The 23831-nt window shown below is 42.9% G+C and overlaps 1 protein-coding gene and 2 long non-coding RNA genes across 5 annotated transcripts; 2 read left to right on the plus strand and 1 right to left on the minus strand.

Moving 5' to 3' along the window:
- The first annotated feature begins 264 nt into the window (after nucleotides 1–264).
- On the plus strand, nucleotides 265–9105 carry LOC119566453. Of its 2 annotated transcripts, none has more exons than XR_005225586.1 (2): nucleotides 265–554; nucleotides 5062–9105. It is a non-coding gene; the product is annotated as an uncharacterized LOC119566453 (long non-coding RNA). The 2 variants fall into 2 exon arrangements; XR_005225587.1 differs by lacking the exon at nucleotides 265–554 and adding an exon at nucleotides 4036–4563.
- LOC119566454 lies at nucleotides 5609–11895 on the minus strand. Its single transcript, XR_005225588.2, has 2 exons — nucleotides 11734–11895; nucleotides 5609–7190 (listed from the first exon to the last, which is right to left on the minus strand). It is a non-coding gene; the product is annotated as an uncharacterized LOC119566454 (long non-coding RNA).
- An 84-nt stretch (nucleotides 11896–11979) lies between these two features.
- On the plus strand, nucleotides 11980–23759 carry CALM1 (calmodulin 1). Of its 2 annotated transcripts, none has more exons than XM_007072676.4 (6): nucleotides 11980–12261; nucleotides 16122–16152; nucleotides 17272–17415; nucleotides 20827–20933; nucleotides 22441–22576; nucleotides 22849–23759. In XM_007072676.4, exons 1-6 carry the CDS (start codon nucleotides 12259–12261, stop codon nucleotides 22875–22877), a joined length of 450 nt encoding a protein of 149 aa, XP_007072738.2. In that variant the 5' UTR covers nucleotides 11980–12258; the 3' UTR covers nucleotides 22878–23759. The 2 variants fall into 2 exon arrangements, with proteins under 2 accessions (XP_007072738.2, XP_027673647.2); XM_027817846.3 differs by having other exon boundaries at nucleotides 12057–16018.
- The last annotated feature ends 72 nt before the right edge of the window (nucleotides 23760–23831 follow it).

Genomic DNA, 23831 nt, shown 5'->3' on the forward strand with positions numbered 1-23831 from the left:
GTCTGGAAGGAGAAAAGCTCCCTCCGGCCACACCTGATGCTTCGCCTGAGCCCAGTCCCTGCCACCGCTGCAAGTATCAGAGCAGGTGGCAGCAGGGCTCCAACGCAGGCTACCGCTGCTACGGCTTGCTGGATCTGCACGCGCATCCTCCCTACAGAGGCGCGCGCCCAGCTTCTGCCCCCGCGCGCGCCGCTCTGCAGCCAGCTCCCGCGTCTGAAGGGCGCCACTCCCCCGCCGCTGCGCGGCAGCCATTCACAGGAAAGCCAAGCCCCAGCACCCTTACTTTCGGGCATCATTACTTGACGCATTGCAGGTGCAACGCAACCAATCAGGAGGCTCGGCTCTTCCCGAAGAACCATTGCAGGGTCCCTTCGGCCAATCGGAGAGCCCTTGACAAAATGCTCCCCGCAGACGCATCAGCAGCTTTCAGTTACGTTATGCGTTGTGGCAGAGCGCGAGAGGTTGGTAACCCTCCGCTGGAGGATATAATCCCTGCCTTCAATTAATTCACGTGCGAGCGGATCGCTTCTGCCCGGTATCAGGCACGTTGTCAGGTCTGGCTTTGGGACCATTGCAGCTGAGGGTGCGCTTGCTTTCTTCCTCTCAGCTTTGTGGGAGCCATGGCGTTGGCTGCATTTAAAACAGCTGCAGGCAATGATGAGCACGCATGTTTCAGTGCTTGGGGGCAACGTCTCTGTATGCCGCTCATTTCTGCAACTCTAACAGCAGCCATAAAGAATGCCCCCTGCAAAAATAGAAATCCTATAGCCTGCCCTTTCTGATGTTAACTCAATCCCTACACACACACGCCCATGTAAATCCACTTCCAACAGTTTGTAGCCTTTTTATTTGCTGATTGGACGCCGAGTTTCTGTTTCCTTACAAAGCTGCTTCCCTTTTAATCTCATACAGAAATTTTTGCCAAGCTTAAATGCAATTTTGGGGAATAAAGAGAAATGTGCTATTTGAGCTCAGCTCACGTTGCCACTGTAAAGGAATGGGTGCCTCACTATGGAGACATGAGAGTCTGAGATTTGCCCCTGAAAATCTTGCTGCAAGCAGAGTTTAAAGGGATGTTGGAGAAGTTCCATCTCCCTTACTGCCCAGCCACACAATTCTATTTGTTTGTAACAAAATCTGGAGCTGTTGGTTGTCTTCAGTGCGTTTCTAATGCTAACTGTGCCTCCTTTGGGGATGGTGAGAAGTATTTATAATACTAGGTAGTAAGACATTCAGTCAGTGCTGAGTCTAAAGGCTTGGCTACACTTGCGAGTTACAACGCAACAAAGGATCCCGGGCGCACTAGCTCACTACCCATCCACACTGGCAAGTGTGAACGAGGTGTTGCTTTACTGCTCTCTGATCAGCCTCTGGAAACATCCCATAATCCCCTTAAGTCAAGTGGTCATTCTTGTCATTGTTTGGAATCAGCTGTAGTAATGCAGAAATGCCCTTTGAAAGCTCAGTTTCTGACAGCGGGCTGCTTATCTGCTCTGAGACAAAGCAACCATTAATGTGGAATGCTCTGTGTGTGAGAGAGAGAGGCGGGGGGGGGCGAGGGCGGTCTGCTGCTATCTGAACTTATAAGACAGCATGCTGACATGCTCTCAGCCCCCCCAAAAACCCACTCTCTCTCCCCCACATACACACAACACACTCCCTGTCACACTCCACCACCCCTCCCCCCACATTTGAAAAGCACGTTGCAGCCACTTGCATGCTGGGATAGCTGCCCATAATGCACTGCTCCCAATGCCGCTGCAAGTGCCGCAAATGTGGCCACACCAATGCGCTTGTAGCTATCAGTGTGGACAGATTGTAGCGCTTTCCCTACTACGCTCTATGAAAGCTGGTTTAACTTAAAGCGCTCTACATCTGCAAGTGTAGCCATGCCCTTAGCTTCTTGAGCAACTTAAGGGAGGGATCAGCCTGAGTCTAAGTCATGCCCAGATTGGTTGTAGTTCTAAAAGATATTTTTTAGCTCCAGCAGAAATTATGGGATTGATACGAGACTCCCATGATAAAGTTCTACAGCCTGTGTTATGCAGGAGGTCAAACTAGATTATCATAATGAACCCTGTAGAGAGTTTAGTGCAAAACCCCACTTTTTGCAAAACCTGTGTATCTGAATTACTATGTATCTGAAGATGAGAGAGAGCAAAAAGATACAGATTGAAGAAAAAGAGAAGAAGGAAGAGAGGGAAAGTATCCATGTTTAAAAGGCTTAACCCCACGATAAAAAAAAGAGTGCATTTCAAGTCCTTTACATTTTTGCTTATTCAGTGTTGAATTTTTGTTAACCTGTGTTTCCATTAAGGAGATTGGTACCCTAACTGCACCTAAAATAGCTTACAGAGAAGGCAAGAGAGCAGAAGCAGAGTGGATGCCAAAATGAAATGATTTGACGTACTGAGTTAGGCCCAGAGCAGTGAAAAAAAGAGCGTGACCTGATTCTCCGTGACTGGAAAATTTATCTCAGTACAGGCAAACCCAAGACTAAACCGGAAGACTAACCAAACTAAACTAATCAGATTTATCTCTAATGCATACAAATCCCAGTCTTGATGCAATGCACCTTTGTGTTATGCTTGTGCTCTGCAATACTATCACTGCTAACCTCAAGTCCAGAAACTAGCCGTAAATTTACTGAAAATAAATGCCTCCTAAGCATATTGCTCACTTCTGCCACAACAGAAATAACAAGAAAATAGGCCTGTGGAGGGGGTGGTCACACTGTTTTCCAGTGCGTGAGATGCCTGGATCATAGTTGAATTTTAGGCATTTCCTCAGTCCAGAGAGGCTGAGATTTTGTCAGTCTCAGAATAAAGATAGCAGGATAGAGATTTAGATAGAGATACAATAGCTATTGACAGCAACACCCACACAAAGAATTTGGGAAAATCAGCCAAACTGGGCCAGCTCTGTTTTTCCTGTTCCCAGAAAGGACGGGAGTTTCTCTTTCTGTACGCAACCTCTAGAGCCGCAGCAGTGATCGGAGGTCCTTAAGTATGGGAAGGACTGTATGTCCTGAGGGTCACAATTATTATAAGAGAATGGTCAGTGCACAAACTACAGTTCTCAAGGATGAGTACTTTTGGTTCCAAGCAATTAGAAAACCAGCTACTGGACTCCGAGGTGGACAAAGGAACTATTTAAATAGGGAGTTTAAAACTAGGTTTTAGGAGGCTTCAGGGGTTCCTGTCATATCCAGGTTAGTCCTTTCTACTAAAGAGCCTCAAGTCTCAGAAGATTAAAGTGCTATGATTCCGAGATGCTGCCATCACAGATAGGCAAGGGAGAGACAGGCTGGTGGCACTGAGGGAGAGCGGAGTATTTTTTGACAGTTTCCCAATCTGATAGAGTTAGATGTTTCTCTGGCAGATTGCTAGAAAATTTAGGGTTTGGTCAGACTTTTCCTGCATGACTTGCTTGTAACTTTTTGTGGGGCCAGATACCATAAAATGGCTGCCCAGAGAAGTGGTATGATTGCATAACTTTCTTCATGCACTTAGTACAACAGAATAAGTGAGGTACAGTAGATCAGTTGTCTAGAACAGTGGTTTTCAAACTGCAGGTTGTCGTGGAATGTAAGGCACTGGGTTGTGGCGACTCTGGTCAGCACTGCCGACCAGGCCATTAAAAGTCCTGTTGGCGGTGCTGCCCAGCTAAGGCAGGCTAGTCCCTACCTGTTCTGACACCGCGCTGCGCCCCGGAAGTGGCCAGCAGCAGGTCCGGCTCCTAGGCGGGGGGACCACGGGGCTCCATGTGCTGCCCCCGCCCAAAGCACCAGCCAATGGGTGGTGCCTGCGGGTGAGAGCCACGTAGATCTGGTTGCGCTTCGCCTAGGAGCCGGACCTGCTGCTGGCCGCTTCTGGGGCGCAGTGTGGTCTGCGGTGCCAGAACAGGCAGGAAGCCTGCCTTAGCATCCCCGCTGCGCTGCTGACCAGGAGCTGTCCGCGGTAAGCCCATGCCCCAACCCTGCACCCCAATCCTCTGCCCCAGCCCTGAGCCCCCTCAAACCCAGAGCCCCTTCCTGTACCCCAAACCCCTCATCCCAGGCCCCACCCCAGAGCCTGACCCCCAGCCCAGAGCCCTGACCCCCTCCCACACCCTGAATTCCTCATTCCTGGCCCCACCCCGCAGCCTATTGATGTGGTTTTGTGCAAATTGTGATAGAGACACCTTATTTGTTAGAGATAGAGGGATAGAGCCTCAGCTGGTGTGAATTGTCATAGCTCTATTGATTTCAACAAAGGAAGCTGTGACAATTCACACTAGCTGAGGATTTGCTGCCCTAGAGATTACACTTCTAATTTAAAAGTGGTATTGATTGAAATGTATATGCCATGTTGTTAGATGTTCTCTTATGTTTCTGAGCTTCTATGTTTATGTTAGCCCTTCCTCTCTACTTTTCAGAAAATAATAGAACTCAGAGTTACTATAGAATTGGGATACAAGTTGAGGAGAGCAACAGGTCTGGCCACTGGGATCAATATCTGTGGATTTCCTATGCCTGTGATCTATGCATAGGATCTATGCCTGTGATCCTATGCATCTGATGAAGTGAGTTTTAGCCCATGAAAGCTTATGCCCAAATACATTTGTTAGTCTCTAAGGTGCCACAAGTACTTCTCGTTCTTTTTGTTGATACAGACTAACATGGCTACCACTCTGATGCCTGTGTTGTTCACCTCCATGTCATTCCTATTCATTGAGTTCTGAATTGCTATCAAAGCATCACAAACAAGCACAATATGAAAAGGCTTTTTCATTTATGTTTGTATGATATTGGGGCCTTCCACTCATGTGCCTATTCCTTACACGTGCCATTAGCCCCACTAAAGTCAGTGAGAGCTATAGCATCTATTTTTTCAGCAGAACTTATCATTAAATTCAAGTGGGACTATATCTCCCAATTTGGCCGGATGGAAATACTCAGATGAATAAGGATCACTTGTGTGAGAAGTGGGTTGCAAAAACAATGCAAAAAAATAACTTTTAAGGATTTCCATGGTTAAAAAAAATAATCTCAGTTAACTTTGAATTTTTTTCTTATTTCAGTGTTGATTGATGAAAACAGAAATGAGTAAGAAAGAACAGAGTAAAACTAATTACTCTTTCTCTGCAACTTGTTTTTAGGACTTTAAATTCTGAAACATTATTTGTTTGTCATTGTGTATTAGGTTATTTTAAATTACAAACTGTTTAAAATGTCTTGCTAACAGCTACAATGGTTCAGCTTTTATAAATTGGTTACCGCACAGAAATCTGAAAGTACAAAGTAAACCAGCTTGCTGGCTCACTAAAGTTTCTGATGTGTTCTTGAGAGAGGAGATGATACAAAACCATCCTCAAAATGTAATTTGACAATCTGTTTTTTGGTTGTTTATTATATGGTATCCATATGCTATAATTTTGTGTGGTTCATAGTTACAAAAGTTAAAAACTAAAATTTTCAGTAGTTGGAGTGAATGCTGTCTCATGCATCTTTTTATGTAAAATATTTTTAAATAGTCTGTGGTAAAACACTTAATTTCTTTTGACAGGTTTATTACTTATAATGGTTCTCAGAGAATCTGATTTGAATGAATTTAAGCCAACAGTAAAGTAGCCTGAAATACCAAGTGTGTTTAATAGTGTTACCTATGGAAATGTGAGATACATAGTTAATAACAAGGTACAAATTCTGCCCACCTCTGTGTTTGGTTTCTGAAATATAATTTATATTATTTGGTGTCTAGTCTCACCACCAAGAAGAAAAATGTATATCAGCATTTAAAGAAATATGATTCAATAGCAGACTCATGTGTTTGTAGCATGAATTAGTTTTTGATGGTTGTGAAGGCTGACTCTTGCCTTATAAGCCCTTGTTTTCACATGCTCATAACTTTCTGGAAAATTCTTCCTTTCATCTGGAATTTTCCATATGTGATCCCAGCCATAAAGTGAGGTTTTTTTTCAAGTTAGAGCAAAATCTTTTCACCCCATTTAACTGTAGAAGAGTGAAAAAATATTTCTATTAAAAAAGACTGTAACCCTAAACCTGTGACAACGTATACATGCACTTAGCTGTGTGCATGTGAATATTTCCATAACTGCCACATACATATCTTTGTTAGATTAGGGTCTTTCAGCCCCATTAGCATAAACAGTAAATCAAAAATGCCTGAGATTTACAAGATGAAACTTTCTAAGTAGTTAGTCCTCAGTGAGGTCAATTTACATAGCAATACACACAAACATACAATAATTTAAATTAAAAAATAATACAGTTTCAAGCAATTGACTAATCAGTTTTACACATGTGCACTCATTTTAGAATTATTTATGGGACTAAATAGCGGCATAATAACAATCTTAATCAGTTTCTATATATAAGGTTTTGTGCTGTTATTTCCTTGTGAAGATCTATAATTGCACATACTTTTCCCTATGCAACAGTGGGAGAATACAGGAAAATAATCAGAGATATGAGAGGGTTAGGTTTAATCTCCTTTTTTTACTTTTCCTTAACTTTAATGGGAATTGGGTGCCCAGATCTCTTAGCTTTTAAACTCTGAGCTATATTCAATATTAAGAATGTAGTGATCCCAGCTATGCTATCAGATATGTCCACACAACTCCAGTTGACTTAAAAGGATGCTGAATGGTTTTCTCTTGAACAAATTCAAACCTAGTGTGCAAAAGTGCAACTTAATTGATATTAGTGAATTTACATTAGTGAATACAGGAGTGAATTTGAACGCATGACCCTAATCCCACAAACATTAATGCATATGCTTATCTTTGAGTATGTAAGTAATTCCATTGACTTCAGTAGGACAATTCATATGGTTAAAGTTCTATTCTATATAGGTTTTTATGCCGTGCACATTGCCATAGGATCTGAGTGCCTTTCAGTAGTGAATTAAGCAACATGACTAACATCTGCCACATATTTGTTCTCTCATCCTCTCCCCAGGGGAAGTAGTGTGTGCAGTGGAATGTTTTAGTTTGGATTTTAAAAAATAATATATACTACGTTTTGCTAGATGCTTATGTTAGAGAAGGCAACGTCAAAGAAAGGAGCCTTGAACTTAGAGCAGAAGGTGCTGAGCTTTGTGATGGTCCTTAGTTCCTGCGGGAGTCCATTCCACAGTCTTGGCCCAGTCCCTGAGAAAGTAGGCACACCAGTCTTCACAGGAGCAGACCTAAAATTGTAATTTTACTGTTATAGTAAGTCAATTTTAAATAATATAATAGGAGATAGTATAGATTCAGAATTGTCTGTTACACTGACTAGTATAGCTACAGTAATAGTTTGCTAATATTACAAATTATACATTTTTAATCAGTAAAAGTATTAGATAATTAAATCATGTAGTAATAACAATTTAAAAGAGCAAATGTCGCCCAGTCATAAATAGTTTATTCATTATAACAGTCATAGCCTACCTTACTGTCCAGAGCAAAAAAACTAATAGCTGTGGGGTACTAAATTCACAATACACAAAATACACAAACATTGCCTGACTTACTGACCCAATCCAGCTCCCATTGCGGGCAATGGAAGGACTCCCTTTGGCTTCAGTTGGAGTTGGATCAGTTTATATGTAAGATCTTGGGCAAGTCATTTGACCTTCTTGTATGTTAGTCAAACTAGGGAATAATCCTGCATTCCTTGCATGCCCAAACTCTCAGAGTAAGTATAGACACAATAAATCAACTGCTAAGCGCTCTCCCGTCGACTCCGATACTCCACCAAAAAGAGAAGTGTAAGCAGAGTCGACGGGAGAGCATCAGCTGTCAACTTACCGCAGTGAAGACACCGCGGTAAGTAGATCTAAGTACGTTGACTTCAGCTATGCTATTCACGTAGCTGAAGTTGCATATCTTAGATCAACCCTGCACGGTAGTCTAGACAAGCCCTAAGTTTTAGATGCACAAGAAATACAGGATCAAGACTTAGTTGTACAATAGCTGTACAATCGGGTGAAAGCAAATTTGCAAGGACTAGACAGATGATAGGGCTTAGAGTAAGTAAGAACGTTATTTTGAGGATTAATATTGCAAGATTTTCAAATACAGAATCATGCAATTTTGCAGAAACTATTACAGATCAGAACTGACTCTTGATTATTAAAAGTGAAGCTGTTCCATCCTAAAGTAAAATGAGACACCTATATTAAAAATACACAAATGTAACTTTATTTTTAAAATACTATTTTATTATAAACTGGTATATATAACATTCATATTTAGTATAAGCAGCCATGAACAAGGTAAAGATTTAAAAAAGTAAATTTGTGAAATGATTTATACATAAATATACAATAACCCTTCCTCTCCAAGTCTTTTTATTTAATCTTTGGCAAGTGAGTATTGCTTTTAGTAGTATTTTACTATAGCATTTCTGAATTTCTTCACAGAAGTACTAAACATTATAATATTAATATTCTTTGAGATTATTTTCATTTTGTCTAATTCCATATATTCCACACACATTCCCTGATCGATGTGTACACCTCACTCCCATCACTTTTAATGGGACTGAGTTTTTACATCAATGGAGAACATATGTGCACAAAAAGGGAAACTTTCAGATATGGGACTAAAGTTAAGCATCTACATTTATATTTAGGCAAATACACACGTAGCCTGACTTTCAGAGATCCTAAGCATACCCTGCAGCTATTAATTTCAAGCTCCCACATTTCAAAATTTTGGCCAAAAACTGCAGGATTGGATTTAATATTTGACGTCAGAGGATAATCATGCAAATCCCTTAATCCAATGTTTGAGTATGATTCTTGATCCAATAAATGAGAACTTTATCTGAATAAGGACAGTATTTGTACATTAACATTCTTCTTTCAGACATCCTACAAGACTCATATATCCAAGACTCACTTATCCAAGCAAAATATTTTCCAGCAGCCCAGGCCAATTGAAGATTCTGCTATGTATCATAGGAAGAATAAGAAAATAATAGTTTAAAATTGTTGCTCTAGCTTTGTAAACAAAAGATCAGTGTTCATGTTTTTCCTCTGCAAGAAATAAAACTTTTGTGATTAGTAGTAAAAACATATTCTGCAGCTTAAGTAAAACCACCCCCTATTTGTGAAATCTTTAGTTGCAAATGACTTTTGACACTATTTCAAATACTGCACCTTACAGGAATGTTACTAAAGTTTTGGGACCAAAATGTGACATATTAAAAAGCTACTGTTGAATCTGTTGGGGAAAGTCTTCCAGATTGTAAATATCTAAAGGTTGTGTGTGCAAATCTACTGTTCCATTCCATAGAAACTAACAAATAAATAGTTACATAACAAAAATGTGTTGTTAAACAATAACAACAACCTGTTTTTGCCTTTATTTAAAACATTAGAAGCAAATGAGGTTTTTCAAAAAGAAAAGCAAAAATCAATAAGGAAAAATTGTATTTTAAGGCTTTTAAGAAGATATTACAAACAAATCAGAATTGAGACACTTATTGGAAGTATCTGACACTCTCCTTTTAAAAGATGGGCCCAAACCCAAACCTCAGATATAAAATCTTGAGGTATGAGAATGAGGTCAAATCCAGAGGGTACCTTTTAATGAATGGAACCAACATCCTACATCCTAATTTAAACCCATCTCTACTCTTAAGTCTCCATACAGGTACAGAATACATGGTGTGAATGCATATAAAATATTTATCAGGGATATTTTATACCACATTAGGAAACAAACCACAAAAAATAGATGTAGGGCTAGTGCAGAGGAGCCATGCACTTTGGAATCAGGACATGGACAGTATGGTGATGCCTCTCATCTGTAGTACATTGGACCTTTGTGGGGAAGGGATCCTAGTGCTAAATCATTAGTAGACAATCCGATTCTGGGTCAGGACTTTATTGTGATCTAGTTGGTTCTTGACAAAAAAAATATGGTTTTGAAATAGAGTGACCAGATAGCAAGTGTGAAAAATCAGGACACGGGGTGAGGAGTAATAAGCGCCTATGTAAGAAAAAGCCCCAAATATCAGAATTATCCCTATAAAATCGGGACATCTGGTTACCCTATTTTGAAAAAAGGCAATCATAGACATGCCCACTCCCTGCACCCCAGTTTTACCTTGTACTTCAAACTCCAGGCACATCCGACTCCTTTTAATCAAATAGTCCTAAAAAGTTTTCTTGAGAAATGTAAATTCCTGTCTGGACTGTCAGCCCTCTCCCAAGTTCCCTTTTCCTGCACATTGGACAGAGTGCAGGGGAATAGTGGCAGACAGAGCAGACAGACAACCTATCCTGAAGGACGACGCATCACTCTCACAGATCTTGGGAGACAGACAGCCCCTTGCTTACAGACAGCCCCACAACCTGAAGCAAATACTCACCAGCAACCACACACTACGCAACAGAACCACTAACCCAGAAACCTATCCTTGCAACAAAGCCCGTTGCCAACTGTGTCCACATATCTATTCAGGGGACACCATCATAGGGCCTAATCACATCAGCCACACTATCAGAGGCTCGTTCACCTGCACATCTACTAATGTGATATATGCCATCATGTGCCAGCAATGCCCCTCTGCCATGTACATTGGCCAAACTGGACAGTCTCTACGTAAAAGAATAAATGGACACAAATCAGACATCAAGAATTATAACATTCAAAAACCAGTCGGAGAACACTTCAATCTCTCTGGTCACTCGATTACAGACCTAAAAGTGGCAATTCTTCAACAAAAAAACTTCAAAAACAGACTCCAACGAGAGACTGCTGAATTGGAATTAATTTGCAAACTGGATACAATTAACTTAGGCTTGAATAGAGACTGGTAGTGGATGGGTCATTACACAAAGTAAAACTATTTCCCCATGTTTATTTTCCCCCCTCCCCCACTGTTCCTCAGATGTTCTTGTCAACTGCTGGAAATGGCCCACCTTGATTATCACTACAAAAGGTTCCCGCCCCCCAATCCCCCCTCTCCTGCTGGTAATAGCTCACCTTACCTGATCACTCTCCTTACAGTGTGTATGGTAACACCCATTGTTTCATGTTCTCTATGTATATAAAGCTCCCCACTGTATTTTCCACTGAATGCATCTGATGAAGTGAGCTGTAGCTCACGAAAGCTTATGCTCAAATAAATTTGTTAGTCTCTAAGGTGCTACAAGTACTCCTTTTTGCGGATACAGACTAACACGGCTGCTACTCTGAAACCAGAAGTAATGCTGTTTGTTTCTTGTTTTTTTTAAATCCTATAATCCTCTCCAGGTTTTAATTTTGTAGAGAAGGAGAAGGGATAAAGCCTGTGAAGGAGGATTTTGACGGTATGGTCTCCAGCGGGAAATCATTTTTTCCCTTATATACCACTTTGTGCTATTTAGTGCATTTCAAAGGTGACACAATTTTGCAGCTCTTTCCCTACCTACTACACTTTGATTCAGAGCACAGGTGAACAGATGGAAATGGCTAAAATTTAGACATTGGCAAGTGTGTGCTCCCCGCCCCTCCTCCTCTCCACTAAACTATTGCAGTGGAAGCTGGTGAGATTGGGAAAAGGGATAAATAAAACAGCAGAGCGCCAGTTTACAGCGTGGCACAAAGAAAGGGTTGAATGGGTGTCACATGAGCCCCTATGAGCATCAAATAGGGGACTGCACAGTCTTTCCAGGATTGTGAAAACACTTTCACCTTCCTGACCATTCATTCTTTGCTGCCACCTGTATAATATGTCAAGTATGTGGCTCTTACCGCTGCTTCCATTGTGGGGCTTCTGATTGAGGGTTTGGGTAGCAAGGCACCTGCCACCCCCCAGGGTCCTCAGATGCCCGGGGGCCGCCCTGGTGAGAGATCATTCTATAGCTGAATTAAATCCGGCCAATCCATGCCTAACCGCTGGTGAGCGTGTGCTGCACCCCTGGCAGGCAGCGTGCGCTGCTGTCCCTGCACGGCGCCTGCTGGGGAGAGGGAAAGCCTGCCCCGCTTGCCAGCTGGGCTGGCAGAGGGGAGTGAGCCTGGCGGGGAGGGGCTGAGCATGGGGGCTGGGCTGCCCGCTGCAGTCACTCTCACACAGGCAGAGGCTGGGAGGAAAGAGAGAGAGGCACTGCTCCGGCGGAGGGATACAGCCCTACATATATAGCAGGGAGGTGCAGGCTCACACCTACAGCATTTGTCAGGGGGGAGCCGCTCGGAGGAGGTAGCAGCCGCAGCAGCTCGTGCTCCTTTGCTTGAGCAGCCAGTGTAGCCGCAGCAACCCAACCCAGCCACCCCCGCGCAATGGTAGGTAGCTGGCGTGCAGCGGCCGGTAGGGCAGACTTTGGAGCTGGCCTGGACGGGGGGGGAGGGGGGCTGGACGCATCTGGATTTGCCATCGCAGTGGAGATGGCTGGCTTGTGACGAGCTGCTGCTGAGCTTCCTTGCCGCTGCGAGGGGCTGGGGCAGCCGCGTGGCGTTGGGCTTGGAGCCCGGCTTCCTCTGCTTGCCCACCCGCGGTGGGGAATTAGGTGGGAGCTAGGCTGGCTTAGGGGCTGCAGGGGACCCAGCAGCGGGGTGGGTGAGCGGCGGGGGTTTAGGGGGGCGGCTGATCGCCCCCGCCCCCCAGTGTGAGGCGAGACTGGGCAGCCGGGCTGAAGCCTGCAGACCGCCCCCCTCACCTCCCCCTCCGGCTGTTTCCCTGCGCCGCGTGGCCGCGGTTCCTTGCATCGCGCAGCGATGGGACCCGCTGCCGCTCGCTCTCCGCGAGGGCCGGGAGCTGCGGGACGCGGCTGGCTAGGAAGCTGTCACTCCCGCGGCTGCTGGCAGTGCCCGCTTCCCTCCCCTTACCGAGTGCTGGGGCCGGTCCCGCTGGGCAGCTGGCGGTGCCAGCAGGGTGCCTGAGGCGGCTGGCTGGGATGCCGCCCCGGAGCGGGCAGTCTGCGCTGCAGTGCCGGGGGAGAGGAGTGGCTGAGCCGCCGCTGGGGCAGGAGGTGCGGGGCGCCCTGTGCCGCCGGCTGCAGCGGCTGCTCCGGGGCTCTGCCCCGCGCCCCTGGATGGGAAGGGGCGGATGCCGGACGTAGGTGGCCTCCTCCTTAGCGGGGCGGGGGACAGCAGAGCCCATCCCTCCATTGCTGGGGTGGGCGAGGGCACCCCCAGGCTCCCTGCTCCCCTCCCCGCTCGGGCTGGGAATAGGGCTCCCGAGGGGGGCACTAGGGATGAAGGTAACAATCCCAATTTCAGCACCAGCTGCACTGCGCAGGGTGGCTGGGGTGGGGGAGGCGAGGGCTCTGCGGCTGCTGCGCTTTTACCCCCCAATCCTTAAACGCAGTAACGCCAAAATCCTTCGCAGGCTGCATTACATCATGTCTCCTCCTCTTCCTCGCCAGCCCCAGGAGGGTGAGACAGGGCCGCAGTGTGCGTCGTTTCCATTAGAAACTTCCCAGTTTCTGCCAGGGCTTAGTGGGAGGAGAGCAGCTGCTACAACACTGGAGCCTTTATCTTTCCGGAAGGGGCCTGGCTTCCTCATTGGAGACAGGACTCTGGATGCGCATGGGAACGGGTGGCTCCTGAGGAGTAGCTGCTTGGCTCCCTGAATGAGGGGGTTTCAGGGGGACCTGGGAGCTGAAGGGGATGGGCAGGCGTCTGGGGACGGCAGAGAGATTCCGCAGTTGAATCCCGCTCCTAACCAAAGGACGAAGATGGGATATTGGACAATAGCGAGAGTAGCTGCTTCTGCGGGGGGGCGGGCGGTACTGCTGCAGTGCATGGCTGCTGATCCCGTGGCTTGGTGGGGAGGGGTGCCTGTTGCGCTCTAGGAGAAGAGGGGCTCGCCTTTCTTGGCTTTTCTTTCACACAGATCTGGATTTTTAACATCCGTGCTATCCATGTTTACTTTAAAAGTGCATCACTTGTGCATAGACTAGGCTGTGGGGTCTGCCTCTGTTCGGTCTGCTCTGAACATCGGGTTGCTGGACTGCAACCCTGGACTCTTAATGACATTGGGTTGAGAGAGTCTCCCCTCCCTGCAGTTTTTGCTTCCTATAGGAGCCGTGAAAGCTGGGGTGCAGATTACCAAATATGATTGTGGGCCATGCTGGGTGTTCCCCACCCCACCCCCTTCACTTCCCCCTTCCTGTTGGGGGAAGGCTGAGATCACTGGGACAGGATTTTATGACTTGGCTGGGTGGGGTGATTTCTCTGGTGTAGGTACCTTTGCCCTGGTAGCTAGGGTGATCAGACAGTGTTTGTGCCTGTTGCTTAGGAGGGTGAACTGGATCACCTGCAAGGTCAGCTTTTTAAAAATAGACATAAATGCTGCTTGAAGACCAGAATATTGTAAGTTTCAAATTGGAGGGGCTTCAAACTGGTGCTGGGGATCTGAGTTCCTCTCTATTGAGGTGTGGCTCTATTTCCTGTTCTGCAGAGCATTGCTCTGATATGTCATGCTATGTAAATGACCTTTTCCGTTTCACTTTCTAAAAGAGAATCTCTTTACTGGGACTGTCGTGAGGAGGGTGGGGTTAATACAAAGTGGGCCCTGGCCCACATACCCTCACAGTTATGTTTTAATATTCTTAAAAACACACACACACAAGCTTTGTCCATATGAGGCTCCAATTAAATAATTCAGTAGAAATTTCTTTCAATCACCATCCTTTTGTAATAGACTACTTTTATGGATAATAACTACAGATGGAAGTGCTTTTGGGGTGTGTGTGTGTATGTATATATATACTTAATGTACACAACCTTTCAACCCCATTGTCCAGAGACCAACACAGAGTGTAACAAATATACAGCTTATTTCACACTAGCATTTGATACAATTTCCTCAAAAAGAGCTACGTTAGTGTAGCTAACTGCGCCAGACTTAAAATTATTGCTGTTTCCCAGGAGAAATTATAAGCATCTTGGTATCCTTCCTAACTGATCAGTTAAACTTTGTTATATTTTTGTTTCTCAATTTGGTGTAAAAATTATTTTTATTAAAACAATAGAGTTAAAAGCACAGGGTGCTAGGAAACCAAATATGATTAACCTGGTACCATGCCATCCTCTAAAAATACTGAAACCAATTAGGTGGGTTTTTCCTGTCTCTAAAGGAAGATAAAGGGTCTACACAGTTCTTAGAACATAAGAATGGCCATACTGGGTCAGACCAAAGATCCATCTCACCCAGTATCCTGTCTTCGGAAAGTGGCCAATGCCAGGTGCCCCAGAGGGAATGAACAGAACAGGTAATCACCATGTGATCCATCCCTTGTCGCCCATTCCCAGCTTCTGCCAAACAGAGGCTAGGGACACCATCCCTGTCCATCCTGGCTAATAGCCACTGATGGGCCTGTCCTCCATGAACTTGCCTAGTTCCGTTTTGAACTCTGTTATATATTGTTCTCTGAACCTGTGGGATGGAGAGAGCTTTTTTGGGGGTGGTTAAAAATAAAACCCTTTTTGAAGCTAAGGATGAAATGTCTTGTGTTAAAGGAATGTGTTTGGTTCCATTATGGGCCCAACAAAACACACATGCAGTTATCTGCTGATTTCAGATGTATTGGTGGTCTCAAGACACAGTATTTACGTATTGTAAATGGCATAAACCTAAGAAATTATAGCTTAACAGAGACCTTTCATTGCATGGTAACATTCCTACCTAATGGAACTGTTACTGTAGCTAAAAGGCATAACAAATGAGATGTTGACAGAAAAGCATGTAATTCTAAGAACATGGCATAAATCCAGATCTTGCAATCATGGTATTATCCTATCGCAAGCTAAAAAACTGCTAGGTCAATATTGTGATGGAATATCTCCAGGAAACACTTGGGTTATGTTGAATCACTAGGGGATTTCTGCTTTGTGCCTTAAACTTGGCCATATTGGATTTCTCCATAAACTTGATCTGGCTATGGCATTCTTAACTAGTCCTAAAATGTGTAGTCTCTTTGTAGCATTAGCTATTACACTGAGTCTTAGATGTTGCTGCACGCTATTGGTGGGTGAAATCATTCTTCTGTGTATTGAGTACTCCTGGATTTCTGGGATTGAAAGGTGCAGTATAAAGGTAATACATTAAACTTCCTTACAAAGTCTGTATTGGATCTCCATGGCTTGACAGAGCTATAGGAAAACCATTTTCTAAAATAACTTTTCTACTCTTCATGTAGGCTGATCAGCTGACTGAAGAACAGATTGCTGGTAAGTATCCCAATTAAGAAAATTGGTGAGCCAAAAGAGAGCCAACATCTCCTTTGAATGTTGGAAAATATCTCTAAAACGCTGCTGGATGTTCTCTCCTGAGTTTGAATATCAGTCAACAAGCAATATAGGCAATCTGCATTAAGTCTCTAAAAGTTTTGGCACATAATTGCTCTTCCCTCTTAATTCACTTGAGAAATTTTGTGTTTAAAGAAGCTGAAGGAACACTTCTTTGGATAATTGAGGCCCAGCACCTAGGTCTGGTGTGACTTTTAAAAACAAATCTTATAGAAATATTAAAAATCCAGTTAATTCAAAACGAAGCTAAATAATCCCTTCCAAAGTTTGGAATCCAAACATTGCAACGTTCCAAAAGTTCAGTCTTTCCTGAGATTGAAAGTGGAACTGACCCGTGTGCACTCAACTTTACTTGCTACCATTTGCTTTCACAAGCCAAATCAACAGAACCTTTAAAACTTTTGAGTTCTCTTGTGTTGGCAACATATGTAAGGAAACTTTTTTCTCTTAAATCATCTCTAATCTAACACTGCCTTTCTAAATTAGAGGAAATGGTTAAGAGGGTAAAGCATGGGGTCTAAACTTTTGGGAGCCTATTTAATTTATTCGTTGCTCACTATTATCATTTTAGTAATTCAAAAATAACTGATAAATGACAAAGGCATCTCTGTCAGGCATGTCTGGCTAACTCGCTTGTTTCTCTAATCTTTGCTCAGAGCATTGTGCACAAACTATTTGAAACATTGCGTTATTCATTACTCACTCCCCCACAAATAACTGCTATTGATGAGAAATGAACTTGACCCAACTGGGTAACTCATAAACAGGGTAGCATGTGCTTATCCAAAACTTGCACAGCCTGGTGTAATGTACAGGCTAGGGAGTGTGGTTAGAGGGCAGTGGCTTGGACTTGTGATACATTTGTCAGAAAATACAAGTCTAAAGTATTAAAACACTAGTCTTCTAGTACAGACTGCAGGCAAAGTGCATTTTAAAATCCTACGGCATGGACATTGGGGTCAGTCTTGTCACAAAGTATTGTTTTGGTACTGTTTTGATGGTGGTCATAGTACTTAATGATTGGGCTGTTTCTGTCTTCAGAGTTCAAGGAAGCTTTCTCCCTATTTGACAAAGATGGTGATGGCACCATCACAACAAAAGAGCTTGGGACTGTCATGAGGTCATTGGGTCAAAACCCAACAGAAGCCGAATTACAGGATATGATCAACGAGGTAGATGCTGATGGTAAGTATGGGGAAGATGCAGTTGGCAGTGTTTTACTCCTGGTGAGTGTGCACACCCTACAAGCTTGGGTTTGAGCTGGGTAATGCAGCTTCTAAAGTCCCCCTCTTTCCTTTGACAGTATTCCATTAAAATCTGCCCCAAAAACAGTGTAGGGGTGGGGGTGGGGGGTTGGTGTTTTGGTTTTGGTTTTGTTTTTTTTTTTTACTTGTCTACATAAAACAACCACTTGATTTCACATTAAGTTTAATATGGACATAGTCATTGCCATTAACTATACCAGTAGGCATGTAAATATGGGATAGTCAGAGTCAAAATATAATACTGATCAGGGCTTCTGCATCTGTGTCCTGCTCACTGCTTCTATCCAGGGTTCAGTTTCCTTCCGCATCAAAACACTTGGGTTTTTTTTCACCTCTTGAATTGCTGCAACCTCTAGTTCACTGGAGTACCAAGTAGCTTTCCCATATCTATTCAGTTACCTATCCCATATTGGTCTCAGTGGCAACTTAATTTTTAATTTATATATTTTAATCCATTGTATTGTATTATATATTTTAATCCATTGTATCCATATGTAGTAAAGACTGACTTCTTTTCCTCTTCTCTTAAACTGGGTTAGGAGTTAGGCTTTATTTAGTAGACTGATAGGGAGATTGACTTGGGTAAATGGATGCCAGAAAGGGTAACACAAGAACTGTGTTCAAAACTTGCTTCAGATTCATGGATGTGCAAAGGGAAGGTGCTTCATACTGGCTCTGTCATGAGAGGAAAATTTTAACTACTATGGTATTACCAGTGTAATAGCAAATTCTTTAGTGTCTCTGACAAGGGTATAAAATGTATTGAAAGAAGAAGTGATTATTTGACCTTTGTGAAGAGACTCAAAATCAAAACCAGGTTTCAGAGTAACAGCCATGTTAGTCTGTATTCACAAAAAGAAAAGGAGTACTTGTGGCACCTTAGAGACTAGCCAATTTATTTGAGCATAAGCTTTCGTGAGCTACAGCTCACTTCATCGGATGCATACTGTGGAAAGTGTAGAAGATCTTTTTATATACACACAAAGCATGAAAAAATACCACCTCCCACCCCACTCTCCTGCTGGTAATAGCTTATCTAAAGTGATCACTCTCCTTACAATGTGTATGATAATCAAGTTGGGCCATTTCCAGCACAAATCCAGGTTTTCTCACCCCCTCTCCCCACATGCGCGCGCGCGCGCACACAAACCCACTCTCCTATAATAGCTATTACCAGCAGGCCTTCCACTTTTGGTTGCTGAGGCAAGTGTAATAAATAGAAGAATTAGACAAGTCACTAATCAGTGTCATGAAATCTAGCCTGAAAATTAAATGAGTCTGAATCTCAGGGCTCCAATATAGTGAGCATATTCTATCCCTTTAATTAAATTTAACTTGTGCTACTTTTTGTACTAGGATGATGTGCCATAACCCCCTGCAATGGACGCTTCTTAAAAGCTTGCAGTCTACTTTAATCTCTTTTTGGGGTGGCAATCAACTTAATTGACAGATTGTGCCAACCATTAAGAATCTTTCAAGAATTGAAAATGGGTAACTTTTTTGTTATGTGACGTAAAAGTAAGCTTCACAATCAATATAGCTGTCTAAACACTGTTGGCCCTCTAAAGGAATTCTTGAACACTAAAAAACCAAGATTGGAAACTGTTAGAACAGCAACAAGGCTAATAAATCATGAGTGCAAACCTTGATGTAATAGATGTGCCACAGCAGGATGGCTTGACACAAGACTTTGGGTACCAGCATCGGGGCAGACTGAGGAAACGGGGCACAAACCCCAAACTGGTTGAGTTCTATATGTAGATTTCACCAACCAGTTACCAAGTGTAAACTTCTCAGGCACTAGAACAGCCTTAACATGTAGTCACAGATAGTTGCCTTGGGTACTTCAATCTGTCTGGCCACCCAGGTAAGCTTACCTTTGTGATAGATGGTTCGTTACATCAAAGATCACAGCAATATTCAGGTTACTCCCAGTCCATTTATCTCAGGTCAATTGTACCTTAGATCTCACACCAAAGACCATGCTTGTAGCCAATCCTATAATAAATTAAAGACATATTAATAAAAAAGAGTTATTTACAAGGTTAAGGTGCACATACACACATAAATGAGTTCCAGTTGTTTCAAAAAATAAGCTGTAATGAACAACTTCTGTATGTCCTTAAGAACTAATCCAGGTTAAACACTGGGGATCTTTTGCTTATGCTTAGTAATCCTTGCCCCTCAGAGCCCCAACAGCATAGAGATACAGTTCCTCCTTGTTAGGGATTTTTATTCCCTTTTCTCTTGTGCTTTGAGCTGCAAACTTATCTGATGGAAGAATTTCTCCCTTCAGCTCCTCATGATCAACAAAAGTTGTGAAAGTGAACAATCGACAGTCTCTCGTCCTCTTTGACACCAGATGAACTATTGTAGAATATATCAATGGGGCCTTCTTTGTTGGGCATGATAAACACCTTCGCATTTCATAGTAGTTAATAGAAAAGGGGTACTAGTGGCACCTTAGAGACTAACAAATTTATCTGAGCATAAGCTTTCGTGAGCTACAGCTCACTTCATCGGATGAAGTTGATGAAGTGAGCTGTAGCTCACGAAAGCTTATGCTCAGATAAATTTGTTAATCTCTAAGGTGCCACTAGTACTCCTTTTCTTTTTGCGAATACAGACTAACTGCTACTCTGAAACCTGTCGTAGTTAATGTTTCTCTCCTGTCTGGTGACTTGTGCAGTTAGGCGCTCACAATGCAAGTGCTCAAGTATTGCCTTATAATATGGGATACAGATGTTATAGGTGAGATTAGACTTTATTGAATGCTTTTAAGTTGCTGCATGCCTTGAACAATAAGCAAATTTTTCTAACTCTAATACATATTTTAACAATACTGACACACATGAACCAGACTGATCCCAGTTAGCCATCTGTCAATAGTCCAGTGAGGCAAGGGGACCTTAGCAGGAGCTGACACCTTCTTTTGCCAGCATTACAAGGCATGTCTCTGGTCACATTAAACCACTTTTAACAGTAAATGGACATGGTCAAAATATAGCCCCTAGGATGATGAATTCTGGGGTGTGGGTCTGGAGGGAAAGTAGCAGTCCATACAATAGTCCTCATTACTTCCATGTTTTCAGTGGTTGCTTGAGCATACTAGAGCTAAAAATGCTATATTAGCATTTTAGGGGAAGAGGAGTGACTTAAGCGTGACCACTTACAAAGTTCTTGTTCTCTGGTTTTAGTGTAAAAATGGAGGAAGGTAGCTCTTAAATACTTGATCAATAATGAGACTTGTCCCTTCCTAACTCTAAAGCTAGCTTTGGTATCAGGGAAATGATGGGACTCTAAAGTACAGATCCATTTCTGTGTTTTTAAGGCAATGGCACTATCGATTTCCCTGAGTTCTTGACCATGATGGCCAGAAAAATGAAGGACACTGACAGCGAGGAAGAAATCCGTGAGGCATTCAGAGTCTTTGACAAGGTACTGCTAGAATCCAAAGCTGCAGACAGACTTTTTTGAACAGTTTTTAAGGATGAGCATCTTACTCCTAGCATTGCCCTGTGCTTGCCTGGAAGGTGGGTATAAGCCCTTCTACCAGCAGCAGGAGGAAAACTTATTTTGGATATTATAGAGTAGGCTTGCTGAAACTGCTCCGCCAGGAGAATTGGCGGGGGGGAGGCGCGGTGGCAGCTGAGGCTCTTTTTCATGCTGGTAGCCCTCTCAGGAAACTGGGATGATTAGACTTGTTACCTATTTCGGTATGAAAGGTGCCTCCACTCTTTCCTCTTTTTCCCCCCCGACCCCCCCCCCCCCCCCCCCCCCCCCCCCAGTCTCATGACCTAAAGTACCTGAACACAGGTGCAGAGGGCTTTGCTCACCTGTATGTAGACCTTTCATAAAGTTGAGATCCCCTGCTCAACTTCTAATATGTATGAGGAGGTGAAGCTTAGTAGCCTCTCTGTTCAGGTTGTTGGGTTTGAGACTGCTTATGGAAAGCTTGTTACCAGAAGCAGAGGCTCTCCATTTTTCTCAAAAGACAGACATAAGCACAAGAATATCCTCTTCCCTCTACTTGACAGAGGGCATGGTTTTCCCCCTCTTTGATTGTGTAAGATAACTATCTTCACATCACTAGACTTAACAGGACAGCCTTAATAGCCATAGCTATTAAAAGAAATAATTACCCAAATCCAGAATAGATCTAGAGCATTACTAGAACAGTTTCTCTTCACTAGCACAAGTATTGGGGAAGGTGGCCTTCTCCAGTGTCAAGTCCTCTTCTGCCATTCTAGGTTCTGTACTGCAGCTAGTAGGTGGAGTTTGGATCATTTCTCAATGTGCTTTTGTGTACTCTAGATCTTATTGCCCAGGAAGACACTCTAGGGAAACCAGCAGTTGGTTGAGGATGTGATGCTACAAAAGGTCAACTTGCTGCTCTTGCATTCTGTTGGCAGGAGGAATTAAGTTATTGAAAACACTGGGCTGACATACTGAAATTAAAGAAACCCAAATTAAAAGATAAATTACCATTCTGTTCTCCAGGGTACTGGAGACTTTCAGAAAGTGTCTGGAAGCATTCAGAACTTCTAAGAATCACACCTCCAAACTAATACATATGATTCAAATGTAGATGTGTGTGCTTACCTGGGTGAGAGAGTCAAAGATGTGTATGAGGCATACAAAGACCAAATCAGGGTAAGGCTACTAACCTGGTCCAAATAAGTATAGCAGACTTCACTTTTGTTCTGGAACACACAGTCCTCCTCGTGTAATGGCTCCATCCTCTATGCTTTAGAAGGCATGACTATAGCATTTTCTGTGGTTGGATAAGATGAACAGTGCACCAGGCCTCCAGGCTGTGTACTAGGTCACTGATGCCTCAGGGCATCTGGGAGAATAAGTTTAATGTAGAACCATCTCAGCTAGGCTTTATGTTCCAGTCTTCTGAATTGTCATTTTCAAACCTATGCAACTATCTTCCTCACAGGATGGCAATGGTTATATCAGTGCAGCAGAACTACGTCATGTTATGACAAACTTAGGAGAAAAGCTAACAGATGAAGAAGTAGATGAAATGATCAGAGAAGCAGATATCGATGGAGATGGACAAGTGAACTATGAAGGTAGAAAAAGATGCTCTTCTGTTTGTGCAATCACTTACAAACTCTTAAGTAAAGCTTGCTGGGTATTAAATAAACTTGATGATTTTGGAGTTTGAATTACTCTAACAATTCACTAAACTGTCTACATTATTGAGTGAAAAGACTTGATCAGAGCATTCTGTTTAGATTTTAGATGCATGGAAAGTTTATGCCAAGGGCAGTTAAGAGATTTCCTTGTGAAGTTAAAATTACTTTGAAGATACAGAAAGTCACGGTGGTTTTTGTCTTTTCAGAATTCGTACAGATGATGACCGCAAAATGAAGACCTCCTTTCACCTTTTTTTCCCCTCTAGAAGAATCAAATTGAATCTTTTACTTACCTCTTGCAAAAAAAATGTTCATTTATTCATTCTGTTTCTGTATAGCAAAACTGAATGTCAAAATACCTTCTGTCCACAAACTGCATGTAATGGTTGGTGGTCCTGTCCCCAAAAGATCAAGTTAAACATCAGTTTTACAATCTAAGTAACTGTACTACCTTTAAAAAAAAAAAAAATTTAAAAAAAAGGAAGCACTTAGTGAACTCGTCAAGTTCCATTTGCTAATGACTATTACACTGTTTGGGCTGGCCAATTTTTCATGCATGCAGCTTGACAATTGAGCACAGTCAGACATTTGTAGTTAATTTAAAAAAAAAACAAACCCAAAAAATCCACTATTTTGTCCAACAGTGGATTCTAATTCAATTTGTAGTGTAAATTGTCATAGCTGGTTTACTTTAAAATTGGTTTATACCTCAGGATGGTATGCAGCAAAAATGGTCAAAGGATGCAAAATTTAGAGGAAAGTGCCCTAAATGTTGAATGGTTCTCCTGTATGTAGCATTGTGCTCCAAAAAAAGATGATCTTAACTATGGGTGGCATGTCTGTTATAATATTGGTTTAACATTGTCTGCATTGCACTATAGTGAAACGGGTGTCAGGCTGTTACCGTTCACAAAATTTTTAAAAGAAACCTTCACCAAGGGAGCATCTTTGGACTCTCTCCTATTTTTAAAACCTTCTGTACCATGACTTGGAGCTGGCAGAGTAGCCTGTGGACTTCAGCACAACTATCAACATCGCTGTTCAAGCTATTACAGTTTGTCCATTCCAAGTTGTAAATGCTAGTCTTTTTTTTCCAATAAAAGACCATTAACTTAAAGGTGGTGGTAAATGCTTTGTAAAGCTGACTTGTATATAAATTTAGACACTAAACCAAAAAAGCAGTAGGAAG

Source organism: Chelonia mydas, chromosome 6, assembly GCF_015237465.2.
Source record: "Chelonia mydas isolate rCheMyd1 chromosome 6, rCheMyd1.pri.v2, whole genome shotgun sequence".
NCBI lineage: Eukaryota > Metazoa > Chordata > Testudines > Cheloniidae > Chelonia > Chelonia mydas.